At 35.8% G+C, this 13,156-nt stretch overlaps 2 protein-coding genes across 2 annotated transcripts; both read left to right on the top strand.

The window, feature by feature from the left end:
* Nucleotides 1-4,122: 4,122 nt before the first annotated feature.
* On the top strand, nt 4,123-8,872 carry LOC100251399 (serine carboxypeptidase-like 27). Its single transcript, XM_002274687.5, has 9 exons — nt 4,123-5,160; nt 5,274-5,369; nt 5,540-5,632; nt 5,719-5,804; nt 5,919-6,179; nt 7,094-7,221; nt 7,303-7,398; nt 8,127-8,232; nt 8,490-8,872. Exons 1-9 carry the CDS (start codon nt 4,797-4,799, stop codon nt 8,628-8,630), a joined length of 1,371 nt encoding a protein of 456 aa, XP_002274723.1. The 5' UTR covers nt 4,123-4,796; the 3' UTR covers nt 8,631-8,872.
* A 1,141-nt stretch (nt 8,873-10,013) lies between these two features.
* On the top strand, nt 10,014-12,667 carry LOC100256543 (serine carboxypeptidase-like 28). Its single transcript, XM_002274663.4, has 9 exons — nt 10,014-10,594; nt 10,705-10,800; nt 10,905-10,997; nt 11,073-11,158; nt 11,247-11,507; nt 11,586-11,713; nt 11,808-11,903; nt 12,165-12,273; nt 12,365-12,667. Exons 1-9 carry the CDS (start codon nt 10,201-10,203, stop codon nt 12,518-12,520), a joined length of 1,419 nt encoding a protein of 472 aa, XP_002274699.1. The 5' UTR covers nt 10,014-10,200; the 3' UTR covers nt 12,521-12,667.
* Nucleotides 12,668-13,156: the final 489 nt, after the last annotated feature.

Below are 13,156 nucleotides of genomic sequence, written 5' to 3' on the forward strand. Positions count from 1 at the left end.
ACACACTTTTCCTGATGACACGTGGCACACATTTCTATCATGATTATCCCCATCCTGATTTCCCCAAGAGGACACGTGGCGCGATCTGGATTTCCCCAAGAGGACACGTGGTGCGCTTCTCCTATCCGGACTTCCTCAGGAAGAGGCACACGACACTCGCAAACATTACATCCGGACGATCGCCATATCACATTCGGACGACCGACATATCCTATTCGAATATGTTTTGTCCGGATTGTTGACTGAAGTAAGCAGGTCTTGCACGTCATTCCAATAGCTTGCCACGACCCACGTTCCGCCACCTACAGAGTGAAATGACATGAATGAAATGATGGCAAGTCACCTCCAACGATCTCTGACAACCGCGACACCTCCCACGATCTCTGTCAGTTGCCCGTAGGGTGATGATGACTCTGCCACCACCTAGAGGCATCATGACAAACCAAAATATCTCCCTACCATTAAAGAGAAAAACAAAGCAATACTATATATATGGACCTTCACACAAAGAGGAAGGTAAACTTGCTATACCTAGTAAAAGACCAACTGATTATTCTCTCTAACCATGACTGACAAACCATCGGAGGGTGTGTCCGGACACCCTGTCCCGCCTTTTGCAGGAACGACTGAACCAGGAATCTATATTGGTTGAGATCGTGCGTTCATCCATTTGGCAACTATGTGGATCACCAGGGACGCGAGGCCTCAACACTATGGTCTTGATTCTGTTAGATATGGCAATAGGACCTTCATTGATGAGCAACATCGACATAGATACGAGGTGTGTGACATCAAACATGTATGTAGCTCAATGAGTAGTTTCTTTGCTTATATGTTCACGTGGATGGGACGTATGTCATCACTTACACTCAAAATCACGTAATGATTTTGAAAAATCTATGTTTTCCCCTCATAGATGCTCATCCATATTTTATAATTTCTATATTTTAAAATTATTTTATTTGTTTTTTTTTAACTCATCTATAATTTTTATTTTTATATTTTAAAATTATTTTAATTATTATTCATATTTTTTATATTGTAAAAATATTATTTTATTGTTTACTCATTCCAAAAGAAAAAATTATTAGATCTTTTAGCCACTAAGAAAAAATGGCTAAGATTCGAAGCTGCATGTAATGAGTTCACTTTCTCCTTAACAAATATTATTTACTCTTGATCCACTTAGCCTTATAAGCTTTATAATGCCTTTTATTTGTAAAGAAAAGTCTACTCCATACATATATAGTGTTAGAATTGTTTTTTTCTTATCCAATGTGAGATATTAAAATCACTCCATTTTTAAAGACAACATCTTTATTGTGTGTCATGGGATTTGTGGGGTCAAATAGACGTGTGTAGGTTAAATAAATAGTGGCCCGCATTAGGGTTTAAAAATATATATTTTGATACAATTTGTAACAATTTACTTCCTCCTACGTGTGTATTGTCCATTTTGAATCTAATAAGTCATTGTAACTTTAAAATACATTTATATGGCTAAGAATCACCATATTTAGATATGATATTTTCGCTGTCTCTTATGAGGACAAACGTATATACATCATTTGTAGGGAAATAGACAAAGACCAACATCACATCGTGGATGTCCATGTAAATATATATTAAAATTATTTTATTTATTTATTTAACCAATCTATATTTCTTAATTTTTATATATTTATTGGTGGACTAGACAAATTTTTAGAAATCGAAGCTTAACAAAAATAGATTTGAAAAGGTAAATTTGGAAATTGCATGTATTTATCAGTTGAGCATTAGGAGTGTTTGAGCATTCCTAATTGATGTTTGAGTACTTCTTTCATAATTTTTCTTTTTAAATATGATTTTCTTATCTGAGCAATTTATACATTCACTATATGCTTTATTTATGTCATTATAGTCCAAATAAAAACATGTTTAATAACATTTTTCAAAGGTGTTTACTATTATGTTTTGTTACATAGAGAATTACTGAGAGAAAAAAAAATAAAAATAAAGAGAAAAAGTAGAATGAAATGAAAAATAGATTTAAAATGGGTAAATTGTTCTTATATCATAAGTTAAACTCAATTCATTTATTTTAATTAAAATGTATAAAAATTAAATAATTTCAAAATTTAAAAGTTGCTAATTAATTTTAATAAATTTGATTTTTTATTTACAGTAAAAACCAACATGAGAAAATCATTTTTCCAACTATAAAAATTTCGGACATGTTTGATAATTGTTTAAAAAAATAATTTTTTAGAATAGTTTTTAAAAATTAATTTTTAATGTTTTATAAAATAAAAGTTTGTGTTAAAATTTAAAACAATTTTAACTTATTTGTAATATTTTTAAATATATTTTACAAATAATTTCTATATAGAATTATTTTTTAAAACATTTCTCCAAAAACAAGTGAAAATTAAAAATAAATTTTTGTTACCAACAAGAGAATTACCAAAATGACCCTTCATGTTTATTTTAATCAATTCTTCACCTTTCTTCAAAAGCCATGATTGGTTCTATAACTAAAAGCATTTAACAGAACAGAGTAAAGTACAAATCAATAAAACAAATCAATGATCAAATTTATGTTAACTTCACAATATGATTTAAAAAAAAATTAAAAAAAGGAATGGAGATTTGTTTAGATAACATGTACTCATAAATGTTGACTAAGGGAGCAGTGGTGGACACCCATTCTGCCAGATGGGTCCTGCTCATGAGCTTGCAACAGGGAGCCGGACCTTTCCAAGTCGTATTGTGGGCCCATTTCAGTCCGCCTTGTTTGCTGGTCCAGCTCACGACTAGCATAATTTTATTTTTATTTTTATTTTCAGGGTGTTGGTCTTCGTTTCATCCACTTGGGAAAACCGATAATAATAAGTGGGCCCAAGGATTGTCCTTTTCTGTGATTACCACTCATCAGTCAGCACCCACATGCACAGCACATGATAATAGATAATGGTCAAAATATAATAAAGTTGGATGCCATTTTTTTAAGCAAAAAAATTTATAAAAAATTGGTAGAAACTTTATGCCATTGTTTTTTAAAATAGCTTTTTACCTTTTTGTCACCTTGTAAAAAAAAGTAAGAAAACACGGCAGAAACTGTTTTTTTTTTTGTTTTTAAAGAATATATTTTTATTGTGTTTACTTATTTTTTTAAAATTGTTTTAAAAAATAATAAAATGATTAAAAATAAAATATTGAATATAAAATTATTAAAAATATTTTAAGTTTTGAAAAAAACTTTTATTTACAAAATATCATAAAACAGTTTTTAAAAACTATTTTTTAGAATTATTTTTTAAAATAATTATCAACCAGAGCCTTTGAGTATATACTTTTGTAAATAAAAAAATAAAAAACATAATTATTATTGAAATATTTAAAAATTTTATGTTGTTAAATATAAAACATAATTTATACATATAAATATAAACACATTATATACATATTAATATTATTTATACTTCACCATAAATTTAATGTTTTTCAGCAAAATTTCTTGTTTTGAAAAATGAGTAAATAATGTGGAAAATTGAAAAAAAGAAAAAGAAAAAGAAAAAAAGGATAAAAAAGTAAATTTATAATTCATGGATGCCTATAACTCATATGGGATTATTATATCCTATGAAATTTTGATATATAATTTAGATGGATTATAAGCTATAATTCTATGAAAATTTTATTTATGAGTAATTTGTATTGATTTTAATTTTATTTGTGGGAGTGTATGCTATTTAATTCTAGGAGAAGAAAATTAATTAATAAAATTGTTTAATATCCAAAGATGGAAAGTGAATGAAGATAAATATAGAATATTACCAATCTCATTCTCTATCAGAGCATAATGATTACATTGATGAGTATAAAAATATTGTTTCCAACTCTGAAGAGATTCCCAAAAAGAATAAAAAAGAGAGAAAAATGGGAGAAAGGATGAAGGAAGTGAATGATTAGGAAAATATCCACATGACAGTAGCCAGTAGGGTTGAAATACCAATTCCCAAACCTCCTAGTAGTAATATTTGTATTTTTAAAATGTAAGGAGTTGTTTTGTAAATATTTTAGAAAACGGTTTTGAGAAATAGTTTTTAAAAATAGTTTTTGAAAATTACTATCCATTTTGAAACCATTGTCAAATAGTCTTTAATGTGTTTAATGTTTTTCAATGTCTTTATTCTGGCATCCTCAATCCAGCTCTCAAAATTCAATCACACTGTAACCTTTTTGCATTAATTTTGAAAAATTGTGTGATCTTCAGTTTTTTTTGGTCGAAAAGCAAGAGAAATGCAGACCAAACCCATGTGCGCCTCCCACCTGATGGGTCAATTGCCTGAGGGAGGCAAATGTGACAATGGGGAGGCCAAAGGTTGAAATGTTTGATTAGAGAAGCAGGAAAAAACAATGGGAATGCAAAAAATGTACATTGCTTCACTCTCATTTACACCTACAGCTCATGACAACTAATCGTGATTTTCCGCATTCAATGCCCAATCTATCCTCAATAGCAAGCTCCTTGCCCGCCCTTTTGTCTCTCTCCATCTTTCTAGCTCCTATATAAATTTCTCGATCTCAACTTTTGAGGTCTCTATAGTTAAATTCATTGGAACTCTTACCATTCTTTTGGGATTTGGGTTTCTGGGTTTTGAGCTTGTTTCTTGGATCTTCTATCCTTCACCTGTTAAACCCTCTTCTGCCAATCTCATCTTTTAAGGTTCTGTAGATAAATTATTTGAACACCCAGATATATTTTTGGGATTTGTGTTTCTGGGTAGTGTTTGAGTTTGGTTGATTGATGCATGGGTCATTATGTATCCGCCGTTATCTTTTTCTTCTTCCTCTTTGTGGGTTTGTGTACTTCTTCTTATCTTGAAGATCAAGAGAGAGATAGGATCACCGAGTTGCCGGGTCAGCCAAAGAACATTGGCTTCGCTCAGTACTCTGGGTATGTGACAGTGAATAAACAGGCTGGGAGGGCATTGTTTTACTGGTTGGTTCAGTCACCAGCGAGTCGTGGAGCTGAGTCGAGACCACTCGTGCTGTGGCTCAATGGAGGCCCCGGGTGTTCTTCTGTTGCCTATGGAGCAGCTGAAGAGATCGGACCTTTTCGAATTAGGCCTGATGGGAAGACCCTTTTCATCAATCCTTACGCTTGGAACAATCGTATGTGAAAAATTGACAATACACATCTCTTTTCTTTAATTTCAGGATTGTGTATTTGTATATTCACATTCATATTTCTGAGAATTTATTTATTCTTTATTTTGTTTTGGCAGTGGCAAATTTGCTATTCCTTGAATCTCCAGCTGGAGTAGGTTTTTCATATTCCAATACCACTTCAGATTTGTATACTGCAGGGGACCAGAGAACAGGTATATTTGATTATGGAACTCTGCTGTTAACACATTCTCACTCAAATTGATGTGTTTTGGTAATGAAGATTAAATGATGAAATGGGTTTTGTTAATTGTGTTGTTTTTAGTAAAGTTGGGTGATTTTGACACTCATTCATGTTTTTGGGAACTGTGTTGTGAATTTGTAGCTGAAGATGCATATACATTTCTCATCAATTGGTTTGAAAGGTTTCCTCAATACAAGCACAGAGATTTTTACATTGCTGGAGAGAGTTATGCAGGTGCTATTTCTTGCCATCTACTAAATTTGAGAGAGCAATAAGATTGGATGGTTGAATGAACCAAAATTGCTATCTATCTTTTTCAGGCCATTATGTTCCTCAACTGTCTCAAATTGTCTATCGACGAAACAAGGGAATTCAGAATCCGGTTGTTAATTTCAAGGGTTTCTTGGTATGATTCATGAAAAAATTTAATGATATATCAAGATGCAGTTTCACTTTGTTGAATTCTTTTTTGTCTTTTTAATGATATGTCTTGGTATGTTCCCCTTTACTTTCTTTATAGGTGGGCAATGCTGTTACTGATGATTATCATGATTATATTGGCACGTTTGAGTACTGGTGGACCCATGGTTTGATTTCGGATTCCACCTATAAAATCCTTAGAGTTGCCTGTGACCTTGGTTCTTCCATGCATCCATCGAGTGAATGTACCAAGGCCCTGAATCTTGCAGAAGCAGAGCAGGGAAATATTGATCCATATAGCATTTTCACACGTCCTTGTAATGACACTTCATCACTGAGGCGCAACTTAAGGGGCCATTATGTAAGTCATCATTAACCACACGTTTCTAGTAGGTAAAGGGATAAGTAGATTCCATATCATGCTAAACTGAATGAAAGCGCTAGCGTATAGACCTGATACTTTGTATGGAACACCCAAATGCTGCTTCCTCTGTTTGATGGAGACCTGAATGCTGTTGCAAACACAAAGATGCCCTTGGCCAATGCCCCAGAGTAATTTTGCCAAATGCTGTTTGCCCTACCTCTTGTAGACCCAAATGCTGTTGCACATCACTTTCATGATTCAGTCAAATTCACTGTGAAAAAATCAGGTTGCATATACTTACTGATAAACTCACACCTCTCAGTTTTAGCACTTTGACACTGTTACTGAATGTCAAGTCTAAATCTGACAAGTATCCCTGAGTTCCTTCCCTGCTCCACATTGTTGCGGGCTGAGAAGTGGGTCTTGTTCCTTCTAGCCTCATTTCACACTCATATCGCTTTCCTGTTTCTGTCAGCATTTATATGGCCTGAATTTAAGTGGATGCCACCTAATTGACATGAGCTTCAACCTAGAGTTGAGGACCACACCCTTCTTTGCCATTTTCTAGTGGATTTTATCATCTGTGGAAAGAGATTAAAATTGATAGATAACTTTATTTTATCTGTGGATTTTGTTATCTGTCACGACAATCATTACTGAAATTAACCTTTTTGATAACTTTTTTTTTTAAATAAAAGAAATAAGCAATTTCAAGATTGTAGTGGTTGGACTATCATAAAATTGATAGATTTTTGCTTAGGAATTGCTTCTGATATGTGGTGGTTAAATTGCTTTATCATTTTGTGCCCCTAGTGTCAGCAGTTTCAGACTCACTATTTTGCTTAATGTGGTTACATCCCTTAAATTCAGCAGTTCCTTTAGTTAACTGACTTTGTTGATTTCAAACTCAGCCATGGATGTCAAGAGCATATGATCCCTGCACTGAGAGGTATTCAGAAGTGTACTTCAATCTGCCAGAAGTGCAGACAGCACTCCATGCCAATGTAACCCAAGTCTCCTATCCATGGAGAACATGCAGGTATTTTGAATTGTGGATATCAGATACTTTTCCATGCATTGCTTGTAATGTCAGTGTTGATTGAATTTCTTTCCTCTTCAGCAATATTGTTGGAATCTACTGGGCCGATTCTCCATTATCCATGCTTCCAATTTATCAAGAACTCATAGCTGCCGGCCTAAGGATATGGGTATTTAGGTAATGCTATTTTTTTTTCCTTTGCTGATTATATTTCTTTTCATTATGTTAGTGGAATTTTTTGAGACCGTCTGGAACATGATGGTGTTGTAGTATTAGTGCTAATGTACAGAGCCTTGTTCTACAACTCAAATTATTGGGGCACTGCATTGAGAAGTAATGTGCTTCTTTGTTGTTTCTCCTACCTCGGTTCATAAGCTGTTGCTTACAGGGTTATCACCTTTTTGCCAACTATGGGAATACTTTTGAACATTACTTTAGTGCTATCTAAAAAGTTGGCACACAAAGACCTTTAGATGACTATTTGGAAAAAAAGCCTTTTTGAATTTGTTGCAGCTGGTCCAGTCCACACCCTCCGGCCCCATCCCTAGATGATTGACCATGGAGCTGAAGATTTATGGCCTGGATTTATCAAATTCGACTGAGCCTATTAAATGAGTGGCTTCTTTTACACTCCTGTATTTGGTTAACTTTAGGAAAGCTGATAATCCATGATCACCTCAATTGGGAATACCTTGTCTTTGGTACAAGATTTTCAACAAATAGCAGCACCTCACATTTTCCCCGCTTTTCTTTTTAGTGTTTTGATGCTTCATCACTGTTTCCTTGAAGTCAACTTTTCTATTGTTGGATTGATTCTGTGATTTCATCACTTTGAATTTCTGGATTCTCTGTGATTTTGAATCTACTATTGCTTCTTATTCTCATGATTGAACTCATTTGTCCAGCGGAGACACTGATGCAGTGGTTCCCGTTACTGCAACTCGATACTCCATTGATGCTCTGAAGCTTCCAACCATTACCAACTGGTACGCATGGTACGACAACCACAAGGTAACCTTCAAGAAATATTCACAGATGGCAATTTTGAGTTCTCTTTTACACAACCTTCAACAATGTTATTTTTTAGCATAACCATTAGCTGTCTTGGCCTCCATTGCTATGTCTTTTTCACCCCACTATGGCAATTTTTTAGCAATAGTCTTCATGTGTTATGGGACTTAGGTATCTGTTTTTGGGCTGCAAGAGCAGTATTCTAACTTAATAAAACCCATTCCTCAGGCCATTAACAATCATATATTGTGATATAGGTTGGTGGATGGAGCCAAGTATACAAAGGGCTGACATTTGTAACAGTAACTGGAGCAGGACATGAGGTTCCACTTCACCGCCCTAGACAAGCTTATATTCTATTCAGATCATTCTTAGAGAACAAGCCCATGCCAAGCTGAACCCCATCTCCAGACTCCAGTACATAATGATTCTTCAGCAATAATTACAAGTTGTTTGTAGGGCTTAGAATAGAAATAATTAGAAAGAAAGGCATTTCTCTCAATGCCCTCATCATATTCTTGCCTCTTATAGGCACAGGTTTAGTTTTTCATTTTAGTGAAGAAAAAATATGTAGAAATTTGTGATTGACTTCTGTATCTTACAATCATAAAAATTATCTTAATGCTTCCCTTTTCCAAAATGTCAGTGTAAAATCTTTTTATTATGAAGCATCATTGAGACAGTGAAGCAAAGAATGGGAATGAGAGAAGTGTTTTGGATTGTTTTTTAAAATTGGAATAAGAAAAAGAATTCATTGTTATGGAAATTAATTCATTCATTGATTTTGACATCTCAGCATGATTTCATAAATATATACAAAGATAAGCCACCCAATGGTTACATATTTACTTGTTAGCCTTGGAGTTGCAGGCTTCCCTAAATAATCCATCCCTAAAGGGAGGCAACTGTCCACATTGTGACTGCCAAGTGCCAACCCAATCAATCCAATCCCAAAACTTCTTCATACAAGCAACTCTAAAATTGATTAGGGTCTTGAAAGTTTGACTGCCCTTTGTAACTAAATGAGATCATTCATGATCTCATCCATTGGCCGGTGGGCTTTCATTAATTAATTATTATTTTGGAACACCTTAAATGAAGGGTATGACGCAACTTTAATGGGGCATTCAATCGAGTGGGAGCCCTACCCTATGAACTTTTAGTGCCTTTTAGGTGGTTGGATGGCCTCTCTGCCCCCTTTGTTCCGATCCAAGAATGCACCCCATTTATTATTATTATTACTATATGAGAATGAGATTGTGAGAGTGAGTGCCCATTGCCCAACTCACTCCTGCCCCAAATCCTTATTTTTTTTCTTACATCACGTGACCCACTTGGCTGTTGCTTGTAGGGCAATGCAGTGCCCATCAATGCCATGACAATTTGACTCCAATTTAATTATCTCATCTTTTCCCTTGAGATCCACCACCAAGTCAATCTACCCCCACTCCCAAAAACACTTCTCTTGCGAGAAAACTATCTTAAAACCCCATGCAAGTTCTCTTTCAATTTGGTCATGACCCAACCACTTCTTCTTTCTAGATGAAAATTCTAACTAAGATTTAACCAAAACAACCACTTGTAGTAAGGCAATTAAACACGTCTAAGATGTGAGTGGTAGAGATGTTGCAAGCCCATGAAAGAAGTCAATTGGTAACATTTTTATAGAATAAAGTATGAAAAACGTAACATCAAATCCTACTTACATGTAATATCAAGGTTAGGAAATTTAGCGTCACAAGTAAGATTGCTCCAATTTGGTAGCTTAACCATACTCACCTTTGAAAAAAAGGAACACATGGCGTGACGCCCTCTCTACTGAAAGTCAATGCGAACACCAACTTATTTAACCAAAAACCAAAAAGTAAAGTACAATAATAAATAAGCGAATGATAGGACTTAGGAGCAACCAATTAAAGGTGGTAGCTGTGCTTGTGCAAGATCAGGCTTTGAGTTGAGTTGGTGAGCATGGGGGGAAGAGAATGTCACCCATCTTTTTCCTCTCTCTTCTTCTGCGTTTTGGGTTTTTTCATTCTGCTTGTTTCCTCCGGCGCCACGGCCGGCAACCGGGAAGATCAGGTGCGGGACAGGATCGTCAAGCTACCTGGGGAGCCGCCCAATGTGGGCTTCTCTCAGTACTCGGGCTACATCACGGTGGACCCAAGGGCGGGGCGGGCTCTGTTCTACTGGTTGATTGAGGCCCCTAAGAGCCGTGGGCCAGCATCCAGGCCGCTTATCTTGTGGCTGAATGGTGGGCCAGGGTGCTCTTCTGTGGCCTACGGGGCCTCAGAGGAGGTGGGTCCCTTTAGGGTGCGCCCGGATGGAAAGACTCTCCATTTGAACCCGTATGCATGGAATGCAGGTAAAAAGTTGCAATCATTCTCTCAGTTCCATTTTGTTTCATCTTTGTTGAATCAATGATTGAATCCACGATTCTCATCTGGGTGTTTGCCACGTGTCATTTGATTGCAGAGGCGAATTTGCTTTTCCTGGATTCACCAGCTGGGGTTGGTTTCTCTTACTCAAATACCTCATCTGATCTCCCAAATGTTGGTGACAAGAGAACAGGTCTCTCTCTCTCTCTCTCTCTCTTTCTCTCTCTCTCTCTCTCTCTCTCTCTCTCTCTCTCCAAATATCTTTCTTCTAAGTCTTTGTATTTGTGGTATTCACAGCAAAAGACGCCTACAAATTTCTCATCAATTGGCTTCAGAGGTTCCCTCAATACAAACACAGGCCTTTCTACATTGCCGGAGAAAGCTATGCAGGTCAATTTCTCCCTCTCCAAACACCATTTTCACCTCCTCAAAACCACCCAATTAAAATTAATGCCATGTTTTCAGGTCATTACATTCCTGAGCTGTCTCAAATCATCGTCCAACGCAACAAGGGGATGAAGAATCCTGCCATCAATTTCAAAGGTTTCTTAGTAAGTCAATATTCATGATCTTCAAGTAAGCTCGAGAAGTGAGAAAGAGATGAATAAACCAAAGTTTTTATTTCTTTGAAATGGGCAGCTGGGGAATCCGCTGATCGATGATTATTACGATAACAAGGGGACACATGAGTTCTGGTGGAGCCATGGTCTGATCTCAGATTCCACGTACGAGGCTCTGAAAGAGGCCTGCGCCAACGACACGTTTCTGTTCCCAAAGGACAAATGTAACAATGCTCTTACCGGCGCTTACAAAGAGTTTGGAGACATCGATCCCTATAACATTTACAGTGGTCCTTGCCGAGAAGTTGCCACCCTTGGCAACAACTCAAAGCTTCCACTAGTAAGTAAGCTCCCCCTCCTCCCTCTTCTGATCACTAATTCCATTACTTAAAATTTCTCTAATGTTTTTGAAATTCAGCCATGGACTTTCAGAGGGAATGATGAGTGCATCGTGAGGTATACAAGAAAGTACATGAATCGTGGAGAGGTGCAGAAGGCCTTCCATGCAAATGTTACTCATCTTCCTTATTCATGGGCGACTTGCAGGTTTGGATAATTAATCAGTCGTTTTTCTGTCAAAGTGGGGGGATTTGATCTAGATTTTTCATTCATGATTTATTTATTTATGTTGATTTGGCAGTTCTATAGTAAGGAGGAACTGGAGTGATTCTCCCAAATCCATGCTTCCCATCTTTAAACAGCTCATATCAGCTGGTATCAGGATTTGGCTCTTCAGGTAATTGGTTCCATTTTCTTTTCTTCAAATCCTCCTTGGATGACAGGGGCTTGCATATTAATTCAACGTGATCGAACTTACTCACAGTCTCGATATATTGCTTAGAGCGTGTTTGATAGTGATTTTAACACATTCTTCAACACAAATTATCAAAAAATTATTTTCTATCAAAGTCTATCAAACAATTCTTGGGAGTTAGAATATCGTCTCCAAACAAAATGGTAGTTTTCTTATCATATTTAAAACGGACTTTCCTAACAGCGGGGACACCGATGCTGTTTTGCCATTGACTGCAACCCGGTATTCGATCAAGGCTCTAAAGCTCAAAACAATCACAAATTGGCACGCTTGGTACGATGACAAACAAGAGGTAAGCCATTAATTACCTTATATTATCAACTAATGCCCCAAACATTTTGAATATTTTGCTGATGATGAATGGTCATTTTTGTTTGGGTTAGGTTGGTGGGTGGAGCCAAGTGTACGAGGGTCTCACCTTTACAACAGTCAGAGGAGCAGGGCATGAGGTTCCACTGGGTCAACCCCGCCGAGCCCTCATACTACTTGGGCATTTCTTAAATAATAAGCCCATGCCTGCTGCACCGACTTTGTTTTAGGCTAGGATTCTTGTTAAATCTTCTGAACCCTTTTTATTTTTATTATTTATTTATTTATATTTTTTATTTAGGTTTTTATGTTTTTTAAAGAAAAATGTTGTATTTGTGGGTTAATTTCCTTAATTCATTTCTACAATATTTACTATATATAGTATGTGGTATGGCAGAAGCGCATATGGAGGAACCTTTGCCAGCATTTAATAGTCTTTTTTTTTTTCCAAAGAAAATTACACCTTTGGTGTTATCCCTGTTAATATAACTTAAATAAGAGAGTTTAGCAAGAAAATCATTTTCTTTGATGCATTTTCTATTTAACGACTGTGAAATCATTTTTTTTCTTTTTTCTAATTATGTCTTGTTCGTAAAAAATTTAAGAATTTATTCGTAAGCAACTTAACTAACCCCAAAACCAAACAAACAAAAAACAAAACAGAATTGTAATAAGTGATTACTTATTGAATTAAGACGATTGAGGAGTGACACAGTACTATCCTTAAACTTGATTGGCGCTCCTCGGGATATTAACTTTGGTGTAGTATGAAATTGACGTCCTACCTCTAGGATCTAATAGCCAAGAACCTCGCTTTAGGTGCACTTCATTGGCAAGGAACAATACAACTTGAAACAATTTTGAGG

The sequence above is a fragment of the Vitis vinifera genome, chromosome 13 (assembly GCF_030704535.1).
Source record: "Vitis vinifera cultivar Pinot Noir 40024 chromosome 13, ASM3070453v1".
NCBI classification, from domain to species: Eukaryota; Viridiplantae; Streptophyta; class Magnoliopsida; order Vitales; family Vitaceae; genus Vitis; species Vitis vinifera.

Bases quoted from the DNA above. Each gene is read 5' to 3' on its own strand.
- LOC100251399 (XM_002274687.5), top strand. From the start codon at position 4,797: ATGGGTCATTATGTATCCGCCGTTATCTTTTTCTTCTTCCTCTTTGTG. The intron at 5,161-5,273 runs GTATGTGAAAAA...TTGTTTTGGCAG, and splicing joins TCCTTACGCTTGGAACAATC to TGGCAAATTTGCTATTCCTT. The intron at 5,633-5,718 runs GTGCTATTTCTT...TATCTTTTTCAG, and splicing joins TGCTGGAGAGAGTTATGCAG to GCCATTATGTTCCTCAACTG.
- LOC100256543 (XM_002274663.4), top strand. From the start codon at position 10,201: ATGGGGGGAAGAGAATGTCACCCATCTTTTTCCTCTCTCTTCTTCTGC. The intron at 10,801-10,904 runs GTCTCTCTCTCT...TGGTATTCACAG, and splicing joins TGTTGGTGACAAGAGAACAG to CAAAAGACGCCTACAAATTT. The intron at 11,508-11,585 runs GTAAGTAAGCTC...TTTGAAATTCAG, and splicing joins ACAACTCAAAGCTTCCACTA to CCATGGACTTTCAGAGGGAA.